The 23052-nt window shown below is 37.4% G+C and overlaps 2 protein-coding genes and 1 long non-coding RNA gene across 7 annotated transcripts in view; 2 read left to right on the top strand and 1 right to left on the bottom strand.

Annotated features, from left to right (window-relative positions):
* Nucleotides 1-23052, bottom strand: part of LOC134760702 (uncharacterized) — a 74937-nt gene that overhangs the window by 14031 nt on the left and 37854 nt on the right. The gene's annotated exons all lie outside the window — the stretch shown is intronic.
* LOC100461269 (zinc finger protein 737) overlaps nucleotides 1-23052 on the top strand; it is a 32213-nt gene that overhangs the window by 6178 nt on the left and 2983 nt on the right. For 2 of the 5 annotated variants that reach the window (XM_063720024.1, XM_063720026.1), the window contains exons 2-5: nucleotides 5830-5956; nucleotides 7095-7190; nucleotides 11465-11635; nucleotides 13663-15020. In XM_063720024.1, the coding sequence (XP_063576094.1) occupies nucleotides 5830-5956; nucleotides 7095-7190; nucleotides 11465-11635; nucleotides 13663-15020 (1752 nt within the window). Of the gene's footprint in view, nucleotides 1-5829; nucleotides 5957-7094; nucleotides 7191-7407; nucleotides 10329-11464; nucleotides 11636-13662; nucleotides 15021-23052 lie in introns of those variants that run through there. The other 3 variants (XM_054540047.2, XM_024237277.3, XM_054540050.2) reach the window with 2 other exon arrangements.
* Nucleotides 14988-23052, top strand: part of LOC129051901 (zinc finger protein 486-like) — a 180531-nt gene continuing 172466 nt past the window's right edge. The window contains exon 1 of the mRNA XM_063720021.1: nucleotides 14988-15020. The gene's annotated coding sequence lies outside the window, so the exon portion shown is untranslated. The remainder of the gene's footprint in view (nucleotides 15021-23052) is intronic.

Genomic DNA, 23052 nt, shown 5'->3' with positions numbered 1-23052 from the left:
CCATATTTTCTTTACCCAGTCTACCATTGACAGGCATTTGGGGCCTGTCCTTGTCTTTGCTATTGTGAATAGTGCTGCAGTGAACATGCATGTGGATGTGTCTTTATAATATAATAATTTATATTTCTTTGGGTATATACCCAATTATGAGATCGCTGGGTCAAATGATAATTCTGTTTTCAGTTCTGTGAGGAATTGCCACACTGCTTTTTACAGTTGTTAAACTAATTTACACTCCCACCAGCAGAGTATAAGCATTCCGTTTTCTCTGCAACCTTGCCAGCATCTGTTATTTCTTGACTTTTTGAAAATAGCCATTCTGACTGGTGTGAAGTGATATCTCATTGTGGTTTTTCTTTTAATTTCTCTAGTGATTAGCGATGAGCATTTTTTTCATGTACTTCTTAGCCACATGTGGTTTTTCTTTTAATTTCTCTAGTGATTAGCGATGAGCATTTTTTTCACGTACTTCTTAGCCACATGTATATTTTCTTTTGAAAAGCATCTGTTCATCTTTTTTGCCTACTTTTTAATGAGGTCGTTTGGTTTTTTCTTTTAAACTTGTTTAAGTTTCTAATAAATTCTGGATATTAAACCTTTGTTAGAGGCAAAGTTTGCAAATATTTTCTTTCATTCTGTAGGTTGTCTTTTCCCTCTGTTAATAGTTTCCTTTGCTGTGAAGAAGCTCTTTAGTTTAAATAGGTCCCATTTGTCAATTTTTGCTTCTGTTGCAGTTGCTTTTGGTAGCTTCATCACGAATTCTTTGCCAGTTTCTGTGTCTAGAATGGTATTTTCTAGGTTTTCGTGCAGTGTTTCTTATAATTTTAAGCTTACATTTAAGTGTTTATCTTCAGTTGATTTTTGTATATGCTGTAATGAAGGGAGCTAGTTTCAATCTTCTACATAGTGCTAGGTAGTTATTCCAGCACCATTTATTAAAGAGAGAATTCTTCCCACATTTCTCTTGTCAGCTTTGTCAAAAATCTGATGGTTATAGGAGGGTGGCATTATTTCTGGGCTCTCTATTCTGTTGCATTGATCTTCAGCCTAAGTCTCTCCAGCCTGGCTTATCATTGGGCCATCAGCCCAGGGTCACTGGAAATCCCTCACAATCACCTAGGTGTCTTTGAGGCATTTGAGGATGTTCAGAGCAGAATTGTGTTAGGCTGACAAGAGTGGTTAATTCTCCTTCTGTCTCAGTGTAAGTGAAATGAGTCATCCTGTGTTTGTTCATCAACTCATACAAGAGGTGTCTTTGGTTGGTACCCAGATGAGAGTTTCTCCAGTTTCCCAGTACTTGGACGGTAAAGAAGGAAAAGATCTGGAGACCCAAATGGATAAACTAGTTGCTTCCATTTTATATGGCCATTAAAAAAAACTATGAAGCAGTCTTGGTTCCTACAATCCAGAAACTTTTAGTCTAGACTAGCAACTGGATAAATAATTGAATTATGCATCATATGGTTGGTACAATAAATAGATGTGTCCAAAATCCTGGGCTTTATTTAGGCCACTTTCTTTATATTTTTGAGACTTCTGATGTCTACATCTGAAGGCATATTTATGAACAGAAGAATTGTTATTATAGGTTTTTTTTTCTTTTTTTGAGACGGAGTCTCTGTTACCTAGGCTGGAGTGCAGTGGTATGATCTTGGCTCACTGCAACCTCTGCTGTCCTGGTTCAAGTGATTCTCCTGCTTCAGCCTCCTGAGTAGCTGGGATTACAGGTGCCAGCCATCACGCCCAGCTAATTTTTTTATATATATATATTCTTTTAATTTTTGTATATTTAGTAGAGATGGGGTTTCACCATCTGGTCAAGCTGGTCTCGAAATCCTGAGGTTGTGATCCACCCACATCATCCTCCCAAAGTGCTGGGATTATGGGCATCAGCCACCACTCCTGGCTGTATAATTTCTATTTCTTTTACCTTGCTACATGTACATATTTATTTTCTAATAAAATTACCCTAGAAAATCTGGGTGTGGTTACTCATGCCTGTAATCCCAGCACTTTGTGGGGCCGAGGCAGGTGGATCACAAGGTCAGGAGTTTGGGACCAGCCTGGCTAATATGGTGAAATGCCATCTCTACTAATAATACAAAAATTAGCCTGGCGTGGTGGCATGCACTTGTAGTTCCAGCTACTCAGGAGGCTGAGAGAGAAGAATCACTTGAGCCCTGGAGGCAGAGGCTGTAGTGAGTGGAGATGGCACCACTGCACACCAGCCTGTGTGACAGAGCAAGACTACATCTCAAAAAAAAAAAATTACCCTAGAAAACCTTAAAGGATTTGTTTAAATTGCGCATTAAAATGTAGTACAAAGTTGACAGGGCAGTGGCTAGAAAATATTAAAATTACAGAAACTCTGGGATTTAAGTTTTTTTTTTTTTTTTTTTTAGGTAAGCTTAGAAAAAACAAAACTGGTAGTACTGCAGTGACATAGAGAGCAGAATTTTACATACGATCCTCACCCTGACCCAGACCTGTTCAGATTCACCATTTTTGGAGGCCTTATTTAGGTCTGACCCTATCTTGTAGTCTTGCTTCAGGTAACTGATTAGAAGAGATCAGAATTTTGGCTGGTGAATCCTGCTGCCTTTCTAGAGCTGGTGCTCACAATTTCCTGAAACCACAAAGCAGATAAATGGGATAAATAAAGTATGTATTTTAGGGTCCTAGTTTTTAAATGTTCTATTAAAACCAGTGCTTGTGGAGACATTTATTTAGAAACTTGTTTTCTATTCCTGCAGATCCAGTAGTTGCTCCGTAAGTCACAATAAAGTAAATATAAACAGAATGAAATTTTGTCTAAACTACATTAACCTCTTTCTATATCTTTCATCTGTCTATATTTAGCTTTTATTCTGTACAATTTTAAAAAATTGATGACAGAGAAACAGAAGAAGAAATAAAAATGCTGGGCCCTTTATCTAAATCTTGAAAACTATTAAACCCTTAGTACCAGCTTCCAGGGTGTTATGAGAATTAAATCACATAATGTGTTATGCCCAGCACAGTGCTCTGTATCATATTCTTGAGCACATAGTACCTGTTTAACAGAGCATTAGTACATGTGTACATGTTGCTTTTTAAAAACAGACTTATTCAGACATCGCTGCCTTATTTCCTCTGTAAACTTTAAAGAGCCATCAAATAATATAAAACTTTAGGATGAAGATGGGTTGTCCTTGTTTGTACGAGAAGTATTTGGTTGTGACAAAAGTGCTAAGTGTAAGGGACCATGTGCTGTGCCTGCTTCTCTGACTAATGGTAATAATGAGCCAATGGGGAGCGACATCAGCATTGACAGGGGACTTGTTTTTGAAACACCCATTCATGGACCCTTTTCAAACCTGCAGAATCACATTACATAAAGTGGAGCTAAAATTACCAAGTGAATTATAAGCTCGTTAAAGCTTGAGAGGCAATGCTTAGCTTAGTGGTTATCAGCCCAGGCTTCTCATTAGGATCACATGGCCAATATGCAGAAATGTCTTGTGCCCTCCCCACAGCTTCTGTTTCTTGTCCTGGGTGGAAGCATCCATGTTGTTTTAATGAAGGGCCTCATGTGACTCTAAGGTGAGGCCAGAATCAGGCATGAAGGCTGCAAAATACATTCATGAGCGTTAAGTTCCACCTTTGCACAAAAGGGTGGCCACAGGGTCTGTTCTGTTTGGGTTTGGTAGGGACAGGTCAGTGTGGTGCATATTTCCATTACTGTAGCAGAAATGGATGGTGTCTGTGGTAGGGGAGGGCACCTGAGGACAGGAAATGAGAAACTTATATTTTCATCTTTATGGAGCAGCTCATTGTTCCTGAACCTCTTCTGTTTTAAAGGACAGAAATGGGTGTTCTTTTTCTGCCAGTTGATGTCAATGCTAGCAGGTATGCTTGTGGTATTGACACCTTTAAAGGCATATTCTCAAGATTCAGGTGTAATTTGTCCAGAGAATCTCATCTGAGAAGGAATTCCAGTGAAGGAGGAGATAGGAGAAAAAAAAAAAAAGGCTTTTCTTTAGGTAAACATGCCTCAGCTGAAAAGCTGTGTCCACTCTGCCTTCTGGAATGCCATGCATTTAGTACTTGCAAACCTTTACTTCTCTACTTGTGTTTCTCCTCCCTAAGGAGTTTGGTTTAAGTACTTCTTAAAATTCTTATAATAGTCAAAGGTGTCTGAAAAATGTTTCTTTGCTGTATCCCAGAGCCTTCTGTTCACTCTCTACATCATAAATTCTCATATTCTATTAGGGAAAACTGTGGTCCTTAGTAAAGATGGAGAACATGTAATGTTGAGGCTCCATTAGTGTGTTCCATTAGCTGTATGCCCAACAGGATTAAGAAATTGCTTATTGGCCGGGTGCAGTGGCTCACGCCTGTAATCCCAGCACTTTGGGAGGCTGAAGCAGGCAGATCCCAAGGTCAGGAGATTGAGACCATCCTGGCTAACACGGTGAAACCCCGTCTCTACTAAAAATGCAAAAACTTAGCCAGGCGTGGCAGTGGGCACCTGCACTCCCAGCTCCTCAGGAGGCTGAGGCAGCAGAATATCTTGAACCTGGGAAGCAGAGGTTGCAGTGAGCCGAGGTTGTGCCACTGCACTCCAGCCTGGGCAACAGAGTGATTTTCCATATCAAAAAAAGAAAAGAAAAGAAAAGAAATTCCTTATTTAGGTCGGGCACGATGGCTCATGCCTGTAATTCCAGCACCTTGGAAGGTCGAGGTGGGCAGATCACCTGAGGTCAGGAGATCGTGACCAGCCTGGCCAACATGGTGGAATGCTGTCTCTACTAAAAATACAAAAACTAGCCGGGCGTGGTGGCAGGCTCCTGTAATCCCAGCTACTTGGGAGGCTGAGGCAGGAGACCCACTTGAACTCGGGAAGCGGAGGTTGCAATGAGCCAAGATCATGCCATTGCACTCCAGCCTAGGGAACAAGAGTGAGACTTTGCCTCAAAAAAAAAAAAAATGCTTATTTAAATGGGATGCCATTTATTACCCAGAAAGTTCTGAAAAAACTTATTAGGACATACCTGCTCTTTAGGGTGCTAAATGAAGTCTTTAAAATTACTACTAAAAATTACAGAACATAGGAGTTATCTGTATTTTGAGGTTTGCATAAAACTAATGGTTCTTTATGATTGGATCAGATTTTTTTACTTTTTTAAAAGAGGAATATTTCAACAGTGATGCTGTGTTCTTCTATGTGCATTAGCACAACATAAAAATTTCTTCTAGTGAAGTTAATGGTTAATGATTCACTTGCTTAAATAGCTCTCTGACAGATATTTTTCACTATGTAGTTGATTATTTTTCTCTTCATTATTAAGCATCTTTATGCAGCTGATGTGAATAAACCACCACATTTAATCTGGCAGTTGTGTTAGAAATTCAAAAAAATCAGAGTTTATTCCAGATCTTCTGTAAAAAAACCCTGCATAACAAGGTCTTCAACTTATTGTATATATTTAAATTTTAAAGGTGCCTTCTAACTCAACATGTCTTTTTCATCTGAAAAATATTCACAACTCATTCCATATGATGTAAACATAGCACTCAAAAATGTACATGTTTGTGTTCATACCCTTAATTTTACACTTTACTATCTAGAAAAATACATGAACTGATGTTGTGGATCTTATGCTGTTCTTTTTTCTCAGAGAATACTTTAGAGAATATTTCTGTGTTGAAAATTATTTTATTGGATAATTTTAGTCAGTCCTATAAGTCAGAACCATTTGTCTTTACTCTCTCATTTGACCTTAAGTCAAATTAAAAATTCTGCCCATGGCCACTTGGTAAAAACGTATGTGTGTTTGTGTGTTTCAGGGGCCATTGCAATTTAGAGACGTGGCTATAGAATTCTCTCTGGAGGAGTGGCAATGCCTGGACACTGCACAGCGGAATTTATATAGGGATGTGATGTTAGAGAACTACAGACACCTGGTCTTCCTTGGTGAGAAAAACTTTAATACATAATTCATAATATACACAAAAGGTTTTATTTCTCTCTTTTGTAGAATTTTTTTAGTAATTTATTCTTTTATAAAAGAATTTCAGATCCACTTTTTCAAGAAAATCTTCAGAATTTGTTCATTTAGAAAATAATTTCTTCGGTGCCTCATGCCTGTAATCCCAGCACTTTGGGAGGCTGAGGTGGGGGGATTACCTGAGGCCAGGAGTTCAAGACCAGCCTGGCCAACATTGTGAAACCCCATTTTTACTAAAAGTACAAGAAATTAGCCGGGCATGGTGGCACATGCCTGTAATCCCAGCTAATTGGGAAGGTGAGGCAGGAGAATAGCTTGAACCCAGGAGGTGGAGGTTGCAGTGAGTCAAAATCATGCCATTGCACTCCAGCCCAGGCAACAGAGCAAGATTTTGTCTCGAGGGGGAAAAAAAAGAAAAGAAAAAAATTTCTTCAAGATGTTTCATCTTAATCCAAACTTTCCATATTTCTGAGGTGAGCTGTAATCTTCACTCCAAATTAGTGGTAATTCCAGAAATTTACTGACATAAACTATTGTAGCTACCACCTGAAAATCTAATTGCCACCAATTTTTGATTCAGTAGTACCAGGAAGGAAAATTAAGAAACCTACAAATTGAAAGTATTTTCTTTCTTTCTTTCTTTGTTTTTTTTTTTTTTTTTTGAGACAGAGTCTCACTCTGTCACCCAGGCTGGAGTGCAGTGGTTTGATCTCAGCTTACTGAAACATCCACCTCCCAGGTTCAAGCAATTCTTCTGCCTCAGCCTCCTGAGTATCTGGAACTACAGGGGCAAGTCACCATGTTTGGCTAATTTTTGTATTTTTAGTAGAGATGGGGTTTCTCCATGCTGGCCAGGCTGGTCTCTAACTCATGACCTCATGATTCACTCATCTTGGCCTCCCAAAGTGCTGGGATTACAGGCATGAGCAACTGCACCTGGCAAATTTAAAGTATTTTCTAAATATTTAGAAATTTCTGTTATAAATTTGTATTTTGGTATTAATTTACTATAATATTTTATTACATTGTCTTTGCTGAGCACATTACTAGCTTGTAATTGGAGAATATGAGCAAGATTCATGTTATTTATTTTTAATAAAACAGGTATTGTTGTCTCTAAGCCAGACCTAATCACCTGTCTGGAGCAAGGAAAAAAACCTTTGATCATGAAGAAACATGAGATGGTAGCCAACCCTTCAGGTAGGTGTGAGTGAAAATGAATACAGCAGATGACACAGATAACGGGTCCCAAAGTCAAAGAGAAAGCCAGTCCTTAAAGTGTGATTTGGGAAGCTGTGTTCCAAAGGAAATAGTTCCTGAGCAGCTATTTTTTTTTTCTTTTTTAAATTTTGCTATTATAAAGGGGTATCTAATGCTTATGCTTTTAAATTCTGTAAAAATTCTACTTTTCTTTCAGTGAGCTCCCTTCAAGTTCACGGTGAGAGCCAGAGTCCTCTTCATGGCATATAAAAGACTGCACAATATGGCTGCTTTTTCATGGTTTTGGGGACACACAAATATCTGCATGATTTTGAGAATTATTTCTCTTTTTGCATCAGGTCTGACATGTGTGAGAGTAGTAGTTTCTGTTGAATTTTTTTGTTTATTTTTCTATTTAGTCCTTTCTATTTTTATTACTATATAGTCTTAAAATATACTTTGAAATTATAAGTGTGATATCCTTCTGCTTTGTTCTTTTTTTTTTTCAAGATTGCTTTGGCTATTCAGAGTTTATTTTATTTTCATGTAAATTTTTGAATTGTATTTTCCATTTCTGTAAAAAAAAAAAAACACTGCAATTTTGACATGACGTTTATGAAATCTATAGATCACTTTGGATAATATGAAACTTTAATAATATTTATTATTTCAATCCCTAGACATAAAATATTTTAAAATTTATTTGGATCTTCTAATTTTTTCATTTTTTTATTGTAAACATTTTCTTACCTTCTTGGTTAATTTTTTTCTCAGAAATCTATTATTTAATGCTATATTAAATAAGATTTTTTCTTCCTCTATTTTATCAGATAGTTTGTTTTAAGCGTATGAAACCATACATGTACTTGTGTGTTAATTTTATATTTTGCTAATTTACTCAGTGTATTCATTAGTTTAGACAGGTTTTAATGTACTGTTTATGGTTTTTAAAATATAAGATGTATGATCAACAAACAGCAACTTTTATTTATTTTTCTTCAATTGCAATGGATTTTTTTCTTTCTTTCTTTCTTTTTTTGTTTTTTTGAGATGGGGTTTCACTCTTGTTGCCCAGGCTAAAGTGCAATGGCATGACTTCAGCTCACTGCAACCTTCGCCTCCTGGGTTCAAATGGTTCTCTTGCCTTAGCCTGCTGGGTAACTGGGATTACTGGTGCCCGCCACAACACCTAGCTAATTTTTTGTATTTTTTTGGTAGAGACTGGGTTTCACCATGTTGGCAAGGCTGGTCTCAAACTCCTGACCTCAGATGATCTGCCTGCCTCAGCCTCCCAAAGTACTGGAATTACAGGCATGAGGCAGCCCACCTGGCCCAATTGTGTGGGTTTCTATGTAGGCAGAACTGACCATAAACTGTGGCTCAGGTAACCGAAACTGAGTCATTGAACCACTTCAGGGACCCCAGTAAAGGCCAAAGTCTGCAAGCCTGCCTACATTACTATAAATGGGTGCCTTCCTCCAGGTCTCTGGAATGGCAGGACCTCTGCCAGACTGTGGCTGGGAGTTTGGGCTGGTTACAGAGTAAATTCAGAATTCTCTGTGGGACCAACTTGGGTGAAACCTATCCTGGTCTGTAGCCATGAACAGGGGTACTGTAGTTTCCCACCTGAATGAGAGCCTGCCTTCTGAATAGAACACTTCTCAACCTTAAGCTTTAACAGCATTCCACAACTCCCTCCCTGGCTCTCAAATCTCCCTTAGAGGCACTTATTTTGGAGATGGCATCTTGCTACATCTTTGATCTGGTCTTTGAGACCCAGGCTGGTCTCAAAATCCTGGCCTGAAGCAGTTTTCCAACCTTAATGTTCCATGGCGCTGTCATAACAGGTGTGAGTCATAATCCTGGTTCTCTCATAAAGGTATTTTTGTCAGGGATGGCTGACATTGTTTTGCTGTAAGGGAATATGAAAATAGGGCACTTTTAATCTTTTCATTTTACTGATGTCACTCTCCCTATATATTTTTACTTTCTATGTTCTCTTTCAGATTTGTTTGTAATTTTAGATTCAGATATTGAAGACAATATGCTAGAATTTGCATGCTGTGCCTGAAGTAAATTACATAATTAGTAGGCACCCATAGTTACTAAAGTAGTTATTTATGAATTTAAGTTTGCTGCAGGCAAAAAGGAATTATAGGATGTTCATCTACTTTTTTCAGCCTATATCTCCATAATAAAATAGTTTATTTCTTAATATTTGTTTTACATATCAGAGGGTCTAACCCCATTCTGCAAAATATATATTTCTTTATTTAACAATGTAAGGGTACTCTTTGCTTCCAGTGTTTGATTACAGCAGTTTCATTTTGTGTAAGAATACCATATATTTAAGACATTAAAAGTAACTAGTTTCTTTTAAATGCTAATTTATTTTCTTATTAGAACCTTCTATTTATAATTATACTGCATAATCTCTGAAATTCTACTGCCACACAGTGCATGCTAATGATTCAGAATACTTGCATTTCCTGAGTACACACTAACAGTTAAATATTGCAGTTATCTAGAATTTTTTTTTTTTTTTTTTTTTGAAATGGAGTCATACTCTGTCACCCAGGCTGAAGTGTAGTGGTATGATCTTGGCTCACTGCAACCTCCACTTCCTGGGTTCAGGCTATTCTAATACCTCAGTCTCCCAAGTAACTGGGATTACAGGCGTGTGTCACCATCCCCAGCTAATTTTTGTATTTTTAGTAGAGATGGGGTTTCACCACTTTGGCCAGGCTGGTCTTGAACTCCTGACCTCAGGTGATCTGCTCATCTAGGCCTCCTAAAGTGTTGAGATAACAGTCGTGAGCCACTCTGCCCAGCCTGACAATTTTTTTTTAATTATACTTCAGTGTTGCATACAAGATTTTATGAGTAAACATTTCTCTTATTGTTGTTTTGAAGTTTTGAACCCCTCCGAGGTTCAACTGATTCTTCTGCCTTGACCTCCCGAGTATCTGGGACTACAGGCATGAGCCACCACGCTCAGCTAATTTTTGTATTTTTAGCAGAGATGGGGTTTCACCATATTGGCCAATCTGGTCTGGAACTGCTGACCTCGGGATTTGCATGCTTTGGTCTCCCACAGTGCTGGGATTACAGATGTGACCCACTGCGTCTGGCCTCAGTGTAGGTTTCTTAACAGTAGTTTATTGGGTGTTTTGGTTTTACTTATGTATTATAATTTTAGACAATTTGCAATTCTTTTTGTACACTTTAAGTCAATTTAAGGTTTAATTAAGAGATAAATTATGCATGTCTATCATAATCAGATTACATATGTATGTGCATTTATCTATAAATATGACCTCAACTTTAGTTATGGCTTATATTCTTTCTTAGCTGATTTTTGATGGTAGTTTTATCTTGTCTAAGTGAGTACTTATGGAGATAGTCTTATTATCACCATGTGTTTAATGGTGAGTATATATTTGCTTTTGTGAGAGAAACACTTCTACGATTTGAAAGTAATTTTCAAAAAGATATATAATTCTGTTTTTTTTTTCAGTTTTTCTTTTAAAAAAATTGTCTTAAAAACACGTAATATAAAATTTACCACCTTAAATCTATTGAAGTGTGCATTTCAGGGCCAGGCTTGGTGGAGGCTCTTATTTGTAATCCCAGGATTTTGGGAGGCCAAGACTGGAGGATCCATGGAGCCCAACAGTTTGAGACCAGCCAGGACAACATACGGTGACACCTCTCTATAAAAAAAATCATAATAATAGCCAGGCATAGTGATGTGCAGTTGTGGCCCTAGCTACCTGGGAGATTGAAGGGAAGTCAAAATTGTACCACTACACTCCAGCTTGGGTGACAGAGTGAGACCATGTCTCAAAAAAAAAGCTGTTCATTTCAGTCATGTTAAGTATATTCACATTGTTATGCAAAAGACTTCTAGAAACTTTACATCTTGTAAAACTAAAAGTCACTGACCATTAAGTAACAACTGCTCATTTTACCCTCTTTCCAGCCCTTGACAGACAAACCTTCCACTTTCTGATTTTATGATTTTGACTACTTAAGATTTATCTCATATATGTGGAATCATACAGTATCCATAATTTTGTCACTGGATTAGTTCAGGTGACATAATATTCTCAAAGTTCATCTTAAAATTGACAAGATTGTTTTTTCTAAGGTGGAATAATACTTCATCATATGTATATGTTTTTTTTTATATGTTTATAAATCAAGAGACATCTGCATTGCTTCAGCCTTTTGGCTTTTGTGAATACTGGTACATTTTCAATTATATCTTCCAGGTCCTGTGTTGCATATTTTTTTGTTGTTGGTGTTTTCCTTTTTTTTGAGATGGAGTCTCACTCTGTTGCCCAGGCTAAAGTACAGTGGTGTGATTTTGGCTCACTGCAACCTCTGCCTTCTGGGTTTAAGCGATTCTCCTATCGCAGCCTCCCAAGTAGCTGGGATTACAGGTACACGTCACATCACCAAGCTAATCTTTTATTTTTAGTAGAAATGGTGTGTTGGCCAGGCTGGTCTCAAACACCTGACCTCAGGTTATCTGCCCACCTCAGCCTCCCAAACTGCTAGGATTACAGGCTTGAGCCACTGCACCTGGCCTGTGTTACATATTTTGGATAGAGATTTATAAATGAGGAACATTTACAACATTTTAAAATAATGGCTGTGTCTTTGTTTTCCACCAGAAATCAACATGGGTTTTATTTTTATTGCACCTAATGGGTGTAAGGTGATTTTGTCATTGTGTGTGTTTTTTTTCATTTCTCTACAAATTAATGATTTTGTGTGTTCTTCCAAATGCTTTTCCTCACTTGTATATTTTTATGTTTAAGCATTTTATTTAAAATATATTATTGTATCATTCAGGGAAATAAACAACTTTATCAGTGTTGATATTCAGTTTTCAACATCATTTTTTGAAGAGATTATTTCTATTTTGTATGCATGGCAACTTTGTGGAAGATCATATACAGAAGGGTTCATTTCTGAGTTCTCTATTCTGTTCTTTCATTTGTTTATCTTTGTGTCAGTGTCACATTGTTTATGTTACTGTAGGTTTTTTTTTTTTTTTTGAGACAGAGTCTCGCTGTGTCACCCTGGCTGCAGTGCAGTGATGCAATCTCAGCTTACTGCAAGTTCCACCTCCCAGGTTCATGCCATTCTCCTGCCTCAGCCTCTGAAGTAGCTGGGACTAAAAGCGCCTGCTATCATGCCTGGCTAATTTTTTGTATTTTTAGTAGAGATGGCGTTTCACCATGTTAGCCAGGATGGTCTACATCTCCTGACCTTGTGATCCACCCACTTCGGCCTCCAAAAGTGCTGGGATTACAGGCATGAGCCACCACACCTGGGCATGTTACTGTAGGTTTTAACTGTAGGTTGTATTGACAACTTTGAAAAATAAAATTTTTTGCACCCTGAGCAAGAATATGTTGTAGAGTGTTTCATATTCACATATTTTTGAATTTGCCAGTTTCACTTTTGCTTTTAATTCCTAGTTTCATTCAGTTTTTGTTAGAAAACACACAGTGTGTAATTTTAGTATTTTAAAAATGATTGATTGTTGTTGTTTTGAGACAAGATCTTACTGTCACCCAGGCTGCAGTGCAGTGGCATAATTGTGGCTCATTGTAGCCTCAGCCTCCTGGACTCAAGTGGTCCTTTCTCCTCAGTTTTTTGAGTATCTAGGACTGTAGATATGCACTACCATGTCTGGCTAATTGTTTGCTTGTTTGTAGTGTTAGGATCTCACTATGTTGCCCAGGCTGGTCTCAAACTTTTGGCCCCAATGGATCTCCCAAAGTGTTAGGATTATAGCCAAGAGACACAGCACACAGTCAGTATTTTTAACTTAATAAAACTTCATATGTGTCCTAACAGAATACACCAGATGCAAATAGGAATACTGTGTATTATCTTGGTTTTCACTGGAGAGTTTTGTGTGTGTCTGTGAATCCTAGGTGGTCTATAATATGGTTTGGATGCCCATGTTCTTCAAACCTCATGCTGCAATATAAATTCTCACTGTTAGATGTGGGACCTGGTGGGATATGTTTGGGTCATGGGGGTGAATTTCTCATGATCCACCCATGTGTCACTTTCCCAGAGTTCTGGGATTACAGGCATGAGCCACTGCATCTGACTGGAAATTTACTTTTAAAGGCACAATGTTATACTGGAGAGCAGGAAGAGCTCTGTTGGGTATAAGTAACAGAATTTTCTTTTTATTCTATGTGGGTCTTTGCATTGTGCTCACCTGGGGCCCTTCATACACTTAACTCACTTATAAATTTTTTACAAATGTATTTTGGGCAGTCCGCTTTTGTTACATTTATATGTCCAGGAAGAAATTACAGCTTATGATATTTTGCTATGTCATCTTGCTTATGCAGTTTGTATAATTCTATAGGTTAGATTTGTAAAGTATATTTATCTGTGTCTACCAATTGAAGTGATGTGCTTTTATTGTTTCTTTCAGTTATGTGTTCTCATTTTGCCCAAGATCTTTGGCCAGAGCAGAGCCTAAAAGATTCTTTCCAAAAAGTGACACTGAGAAGATATGAAAAATATGGACATGATAATTTACAGTTTAAAAAGGGCTGTGAAAGTGTGGATGAGTGTAAGGTGCACAAAAGAGGTTATAATGGACTTAACCAATATTTGACAACTACTCAAAGCAAAATATTTCAGTGTGATAAATATGTGAAAGTCATTCATAAATTTTCAAATTCAAACAGACATAAGATAAGACATACTGGAAAAAAACCTTTCAAATGTATAGAATGTGGCAAAGCTTTTAACCAGTCTTCAACCCTTACTACACATAAGAAAATTCATACTGGGGAGAAACCCTTCAAATGTGAAGAATGTGGCAAAGCCTTCAACTGGTCCTCACACCTTACTACACATAAGATAATTCATACTGGAGAGAAACGGTACAAATGTGAAGACTGTGGCAAAGCCTTTAGCCGGTTTTCATACCTTACTGCACATAAGATAATTCATAGCGGAGAGAAACCCTATGAATGTGAAGACTGTGGCAAAGCCTTTAAGCGCTCCTCTAACCTTACTACACATAAGATAATTCATACTGAAGAGAAACCCTACAAATGTGAAGAATGTGGCAAGGCCTTTAAGCGCTCCTCTATCCTTACAGCACATAAGATAATTCATAGTGGAGAGAAACCCTACAAATGTGAAGAATGTGGCAAAGCCTTTAAGCACCCCTCTGTCCTTACTACACATAAAAGAATTCATACTGGAGAGAAACCTTACAAATGTGAAGAATGTGGCAAAGCCTTTAAGTACTTCTCATCCCTTACTACACATAAGATAATTCATAGTGGAGAGAAACCCTACAAATGTGAAGAATGTGGCAAAGCCTTCAACTGGTCCTCACACCTTACTACACATAAGAGAATTCATACTGGAGAGAAACCCTACAAATGTGAAGAATGTGGTGAAGCCTTTAAGTACTCCTCTTCCCTTACTACACATAAGATAATTCATACTGGACAGCAACCCTTCAAATGTGAAGAATGTGGCAAGGCCTTTAAGTGCTTCTCTATCCTTACTACACATAAGAGAATTCATACTGGAGAGAAACCCTACAAATGTGAAGAATGTGGCAAAGCCTTCAACTCGTCCTCACACCTTACTGCACATAAGAGAATTCATACTGGGGAGAAACCCTACAAATGTGAACGATGTGGCAAGGCTTTTAAGCGCTCCTTTATCCTTAATAGACATAAGAGAATTCATACTGGAGAGAAACCCTACAAATGTGAAGAATGTGGCAAAGGCTTTAAGTGCTCCTCTACCCTTACTACACATAAGGTAATTCATACTGGAGAGAAACTATAAATGTGAAGAATGTGGCAAAGCTTTAAACTATCCCACTATCCTTTTTTCACATAAGAAAATTCATATTGGAGGGAAACCATACAAGTGTGATAAATGTGGCAAAGCCTTTATTTCATCCTCAAACCTTAGTAGACGTTAGATAATTCATGCAGGAAAGAAACCCAACAAATAAGAAAATGCAGCAAAGCCTTTAAGGACACCTCTGCCCTTACCAGACATAAGATAATTCATACTGGAGAGAAACCCTGTGAGTTTGATGAATGTGGGAAAGTCTTTAACCAGCTATCAACTTTTACTAAATATGAGAATTTATATGGAACATAAACCCTACAAATATAAAGAATGTGACAAATCTTTTAGGAAGTTCTGAACCCTTCTTACACATAATTCATGCTGGACAAAATTCCTACAAGTTTGAGGAATGTGGCAAAGCCTATAACAAGTTTTCAATTTTTTTTTTTCTTTTTGAGATGAAGTATCATGCTTGCCACCCAAGCTGGAGTACAATGCCATGATCTTGGCTCACTGCAACCTCTGCCTCCTGGGTTTAAGCCGTTCTCCTACCTCAGCTTCCTGAGTAGCTGGGATTACAGGTGTCCTCCAACATGCCCAGCTAATTTTATTATTTTTAGTAGAGATACGACTTCGCCATGTTTGCCAGGCTGGTCTTGAACTCCTGACCTTAGGTGATCCACCCATCTTGGCCTCTTAAAGTGCTGGGATTACAGGCATGAGCCACAACACCCGGCCACAAGTTCTCAATTCTTAAGAGACATGGTGATAATTCATGCTGAAGAGGAAATCCACAAAGCTAAAAAATGTGACATTGCTTTTACGAACATCTCCAACTTCTCTGTACATAACAATAATTATACTAGTGTGAAACCCTAGAAATATATAAAATGTGACAAAGCCTTTATATGGTTGCCACACTTAATTGTAGGTAGGATAATTCATAATGGCAAAACTACAAGTGTGAAGAATGTGGCAAAACTTTTAATCAGTTCTTATACCTTATTTCACAGGAAAGCTAGTATCTTTGAGAAAAATTGTACAAATAGAAGGAATATGGAAAACCCATTAATTCCTACTCACATCTAACTCAACATAAAAATCTTCCTTTTAATAGAAGCATTAAAATTGCAATTGCTGTCAAAAAAAACTTTCAGAAAGTATAAGCCTTTAAAGTGAAGAAGAGTATATATTGTGAAGATAAGCATTACAAATATAAAGGGAGTTATATAGTACATTTACTAGTGTCACAGATCTTATTGCACACATTTTGTACTGGAGGAAAATCCTCAAGCAGTTGCTCAAGCTTTGTTCAACATCAGGGAATTTATATTGGAGATGAGTCCTACAAACGTATTAAGTTTAGAAACACTTTTTTTTTTTCCAGAAACTATAGCTTAGAAAACGCCAGAGAGTTTATGCTAAAATACAATTTTGCAGATGCAGTAAATATGAAAAAATATTTAATTCAAAATAGATGATTGTATATAAATATCAGAGAAATTACAGTAGAATAACTAAGGCCCTGACACTTCAGACATTACACTAAATCAGAATATTGAGTATAAAAACTAATCCACAATTGCAGTTTTTAAGTAAATGATTTCTTTGTAACTTTAAAAGGAGTAGATTTTTGGAAGCATTGTAATTATGTTGAAAGTATACTTGTTTCCTTGAATAAAATTTTTTGAAAGCTGAATAATGATGTAATACAGCTTTCAAATTATGCTGTTATTTTACTTCTATTCACATGTGAGAAAGCATGTGATCAGTTGCTTCTGCATCAGAGATATTCTATTTTTTTTACATTATTTGGACATTATGACTTTTTCTATAAAATAGAATTAAAATGTAAGATGCATAATGAAAACACAAGTGGAGAGGCTCTTTGTAGTAAAATTCTATTAAGTAATGTATAAGGTAAATGTTCAGAGCAATACTTTATTATAGTGACACAAAGAAATAACAAAGTATATTAAAATAAATGAGTATATTACTTTACTACTTGTACTTTTATGTAATAAAATGCAGTACATTTTAAAACTGCTAGGGCCGGGCTTGATGGCTCATGCCTGTAATTTCAGCACTTTGGGAGGCCAAGGCGGGCAGATCACCTGAGGTCAGGAGTTTGAGACCAGCCTGACCAACATGGAGAAACCTAGTCTCTACTAAAAATACAAAAAAATTAACCAGGCATGGTGGTGCATGCCTGTAATCCCAGATACTCAGGAGGCTGAGGCAGGAGAATCACTTGAATCTGGGAGGCAGAGGTTGCAGTGAGGCGACATTGTACCATTGCACTCCAGTCTGGACAACAAGAACAAAGCTCTGTCTCAAAAAAAAAAATTGTTAGATTATTTGTGAACTTAATTTTATTTTATTTTTACCATGGTAAGACTATTGTGTGTTTAATGAACCATTATTGTGCCACTAACTGTATCCCACTTTACTCAAGGGTATAGGTACAATATTGTAGGAATATACTATTTCATACATTGTAAAATATGTAAATATATAAAATATGTAAAATATGAATACATTGTAATCACTGTCAGTGGCTTTAAACTGCAAATGAGTTAAAGAATATTGTTCCCATAGATTAAATTTTGACTCTTTATTCTTATTGAAATTTTTTATTTGTATTTGTGGGTATATAATATGTGTATATATTTACGCCTTATTGACATCTTTTGACTCAGGCCTACAATATGTAGTAATTACATTATGGTAAATAAAGTATCCATCACCTCTAGCATTTATCTTTTGTATTACCAATAGTGTAATTATATGCTTTTATTCATTTTAAAATGTACAATTGAATTGTTATTGACTACAGGATTATTTTTATGGTCATAATAATTGTACAAAAATGTAAATAAAATACGGCCAGGCACAGTGGCTCACATCTGTAATTCCAGCACTTTGGGAGGCCGAGGCAGGTGGAATGCTTGAGGTTAGGAGTTCAAGGCCAGCCTGGCCAACGTGGTGAAACCTGGTCTCTACTAAAAACACAAAAATTAGACAGGCATGGTGGCGCATGCCAGGAGGCTGAGGCAGGAGAATCGTTTGAGCCCAGGAGGCGGAGGTTGCAGTGAGCTGAGATCACACCACTGCACTCCAGCCTGGCTGACAGAGTGAGTCTCCATCTCAAAAAAAAAAAAAAAGAAAGAAAAGAAATAAAAATAAAATCCATACATTTCTGAGTCCTGAAAAATTATAAATATTTGTAATATAGTTTTCCTTGAACATGTGGTCTCTGCCTGCAAACATATAGACTTTTAGTTTTAATTTACATAGTTAAATATACACATATTACTCTGAAGATAAACCTGAGGTGTAAGAAAATTATGAATTGAGTGTTTTTGTGTGAGTATAGGTTTGTACATATTTTCAGAATAAAAGAACAATTATTGCAACAAAACAAATTATGTTAATTAGGTGATTAACAAAACTAAACACTTTTAAAATGGTGAAAGCAAATCTATACTTTCTGCTTTGTATTGAATTTATTAATATAAAATGTTCTGGCCTGTGATTCGGATTCTCCCCAGAGTCTGCCTATTAAAGCACAGGCAACTTTGTCTCCAGAAACAACTCTTTTGAGTACAATAATAAAAGCCCTCTTAAAACAGGAAAAAAAAAATCATTTTTAACACTTATTTGAATGAACATTCAAAAAAAATTGAATAATTGGATATATTTTTATTGTTCTATGTGTGTGAATGTATAAATGGTGCATAAAAAAATAATTTAAGCCAGAAAAATGGTGTTATTTGTAATGAATAAAACTAAAAAGTAATTATTATATCCAGTTAATATCTTTGTTTATGTAGATAACAAAAGCAGCAGAAAGACTTTTTTTTTTTCACAATGGAGTCTTGCTCTGTCTCCCAGGCTGCAGAGCAGTGGCATGAAAGCTCATGGCAACCTCCACCTCCTGGGTTCAAGCAATTCTCCTGCCTCAGCCTCCTAAGTAGCTGGGATTACAGGCGTGCACCACCACATCTGACTAATTTTTTATTTTTAGTAAAGAAAGGGTTTCATCATGTTGGCCAGGCTGGTTCCAAACTCCTGACCTCATGATCTGCCTGCTTCAGCCTCCCACGGTGCTGGTATTAGAAGCATGAGCCACCGTGCCCAGCGAAAGATGATTTTAAAAGTTTATTTAGGTGGGTAGGCAACATTCTAAGATAATACCCTGGATTACCAGTCTGTTGCACACCTGCTGTGTAATACTTTACTCTTGAGTGTAAAAAAATATGTATGACTGTGGTGGGAAATCACTTATGAAATTAGGTTACTCATCTGTAGACTTTGTGTTTATCAAAATGGAGATTACCCTGATTGTGCTAAACTTAATCAGAGGTGCTCTTAAGAGAAAGAGACATATCATAGAAAAACACCCCTGCTGGCCTGAAAGTAAGTGATTTCTAGATAGAACATGTTGTAAGCTGCTTATGGTGGCCACATGGCAGGAAAAATGTTTGTATATTGTCATCATTTCTGCCTCCTGCATGTTGCTTCCAGTAAGGAACATAAGAGGATCCTATGGCAGAGGGAAAAAAAAGGGAATCTCATTCATTCAAGAAATAATCACCTCTCATGCGGGATAGCTTAAGAGAAACAGGACACCGCAACAGGACCACATTAATGGGAGGCAAAGGGAAACCTGAGTGAAAGTGCTCTCTAGCATTATGGAGTAGTATTTAGTAAGCTGTACTGAATGATCAGCCTCTAGGGTACCAATAGTCTACCAACAAGGATGAACTCATTCTATTTGAATCAGCATGTCTGCACCATTCTGGTGACACAGGTTTACACTATTTATTATAGAAATGCCATGAAGACTAGTGGGTAATGTCCTAGAATTGAACTTACTTCAAAAAGTATACCTAATTGTCTGTTTTCAAATTTGAAAAACCTTAAAAACAATGAATTTATAAATAATTAACTTCTAATTATAGAGGATTCTACTATACTGTAATACAAGATTAAACTGTAAACACCTTAATATGAATAGCTTTTGAATGCATGATTAGTTATGTAGATAGTTTCTTTTAGATTCACATGACCAAAGTAACAATTAGAGAAAACATTTGAAATGGAATAAAATTAACCAAAACCACATTTTGTCAATGGCTTTGCATAATTGCCATACTTACGGAAATGGCCAGATGACTAACAAGAAACAAAGACAAGATTTAGGCTTTACTCAATGATTGTTTTTGATCTTTTGAAATCTGAAATCCTGGCTAAAGTATTCAAAGGGAGTATTTTATAGGGGCTTCCCAGGGTTTCCAAGTAAATGAAGAAAGAATTTTTTTTTTTTTAGAAGGATTCTCACTCTGTCACTCACGCTGCACTGCAATGGCACGTTCTCAGCTCACTGCAACCTCCGCCTCCCTGGTTCAAGTGATTCTTCCGCCTCAGCCTCCTGAGTAGCTGGGATAACAGGCACCCGCCATTATGCACGGATAATTTTTGTAGTTTTAGTAGACATGGGATTTCATGTTAGCCAGGCCCGTCTTGAACTCCTGACCTCAGATGATCCACCCGCCTCAGCCTCCCAGAGTGCTGGGATTACAGGCATGAGCCACTTTGCTCAGCCAGAAGAATTTTGATATGCAGGAAAATGCACATTATGTACACACATTGCTCTTCTCTGATTTGCTTCAACACTGAAAAACTGAAGATTGTAAATGTAGTCTCAATTTAGAGTTAACAAAAGATTTGTTTTTCAAAAAAGCAAATGTATAAAATTAATGGGTAACAGATGCCATTAGTTGCTAAAAAACAGTATGACTAAAGTTGGTAATTATCTAGCTATGCAAATAACAGCCCAATTAAATTAAGACTCTAATGGGTGCATGTGGAAAGCATTGATGTGCAGTGTGGTGCACCTCCACTCAGCATTTCCTTACTGTCTCTTTACAGAGATGCCAATTCCCCCTGAATTACTCAGGGTCCATACTGGTTTTAGAAATGTTTGTTCTCTGCTGCTGTAAAGAAATAGCACTTGCACATAAATTTAATTTTTCATAGCAAGGCCATTTTTACTTTTTGCAGAAAGGGTACACTTGCCAGCAGTTTTGCCACGAGTACACTGAATGAAGGAGACAGAGTCATTTATAACTTGACGTGTCCACCCTACTGCTGTGTCCGGTTTTCATTGGCTGGAATGGGACCTCACATTCTCTATTTGTCCCAATTGTTTAGCAACTTAGAACTTTTTAAAAGAGGCAAAGGCAGAGGAGAACAAAAGAAGGAGGAAGTAACTTGTGGAATGCTGAGAAAGGTAAAAACACCTTCAAATAAGGAGGAGGAACAGGCTATGACCTAATGCTTGCTTGGATTAGTATAAGCATGCCAGGGCAAATATTTAGGCTAAATTGTGGGAGCTAAGAACATAAAGTACATTGATTTTTTAATTGTGCTTAGCAGATATTTAAGAATGTTAGCACAGGTCTTTGAATAAACTTTGCTTCTAAGAGAAGTTACTATTTATTCATAATTAGACAGGTAGAAAAGTCTTTGAAGAGGAACCTCTACTTTACTTTTTATACTGGAAACTGAGAATGCTGTGTTCAGAGTGATTACTGAAAACATAGTTAATACACTTCTTCCATATGATAATAAAATGTTATAAATCTTACTCTGCCTCAGAAAAGCTTTTACTAAAAGATTATGTATAGTACTTGATTTGAGTTTATGAAAAATTTTAATATTCCAGATAATTCAGACATCAATGAAATCTCATAAAACATTTGAATAAGATAATGTCTTCTTAGTGAAGAATTTTATATTACCAGTAAATTTAGAAAAAAAAATAGAAAACCAGGCTGAATGCGGTGGCTCGTGCCTGTAATGTCAGCATTTTGGGAGGCCAAGGCGGGTGGATCACCTGAGGTCTGGAGTTCGAGACCAGCCTGACCAACATGGTGAAACCCCATCTCTACTAAAAGTACAAGAAATTAGCCAGGCATGGTGGCAGGTGCCTGTAATCCCAGCTACTGGGGAGGCTGAGGCAGAAGAGTTGTGTGAACCTTGAGGGCAGAGGTTGCAGTGAGATGAGATTGTGCCATTGTACTCCAGCCTGGGCAACAAGAGCAAAACCCCATCTCAAAAAAGAAAAAAGAAAAAAAAAAAAAACCCTAGTACCTTAAGCAAAATAACAGTGTTTGACACCTGTGTAGCAATCAAAAAAGTGCTATTCATGATCAGTTTTTGTTTTTGTTTTGTTTTTTGAGACAGAGTCTTGCTGTGTCACCCAGGCTAGAGTGCAGTGTTGTGATCTCAGATCACTGCAACCTCTGGCTTTCGGGTTTAAGCGATTCTCCTGCCTCAGCCTTCCTAGTAGCTGGGACTCCAGGTGCCCACCACCAAGCCCAGCTGATTTTGTTGTTTTGAGAGGAGTCTTACTTTGTTGCCTAGGGTGGAGTACAGTGGCATGATCCTGGTTTGTTGACTGCAACCTTGGCCTCACAGGTTCAAGAGATTCTCCTGCCTCAGCCTCCTGAGTAGCTGGGATTACAGGCACCCACCACCACACACAGCTAATTTTTTGTGTTTTTAGTAGAGATGGGGTTTCACCATGTTGCCCAGGCTGGTCTTGAACTGCTGACCTCAAGCAATCCACCAGCCTCGGCCTCCCAAAGTGCTGGGATTACAGGTGTGAGCCACCACACCCAGGAATTTTTGTATTTTTAGTAGAGACGGTGTTTCACCGTATTGGCCAGGCTGGTCGCGAACTCCTGACCTTGTGATCTACCCACCTCGGCCTCTCAAAGTGCTGGATTACAGACATGAGCCACCATGCTTGACCTGATCATTGTTAAAGTAGCAATAGCATGACATGCTTTCCTAGGACCTGCTGGCCTGTTTTTCACTGATATAAAGTGAAGAAGGCATTGAAATAGCAAAGGCAGGTGATATAAATTGAATACTTATATGAAATAAATTTTAAATAAAAATTAGCATTTGATGTTGTACAACT

This window comes from Pongo abelii, chromosome 20 (genome assembly GCF_028885655.2).
Source record: "Pongo abelii isolate AG06213 chromosome 20, NHGRI_mPonAbe1-v2.0_pri, whole genome shotgun sequence".
Lineage (NCBI taxonomy): Eukaryota > Metazoa > Chordata > Mammalia > Primates > Hominidae > Pongo > Pongo abelii.
The sequence above is the reverse complement of the archived record's forward strand: the minus strand, read 5'-3'. Positions and strand labels throughout refer to the sequence as shown.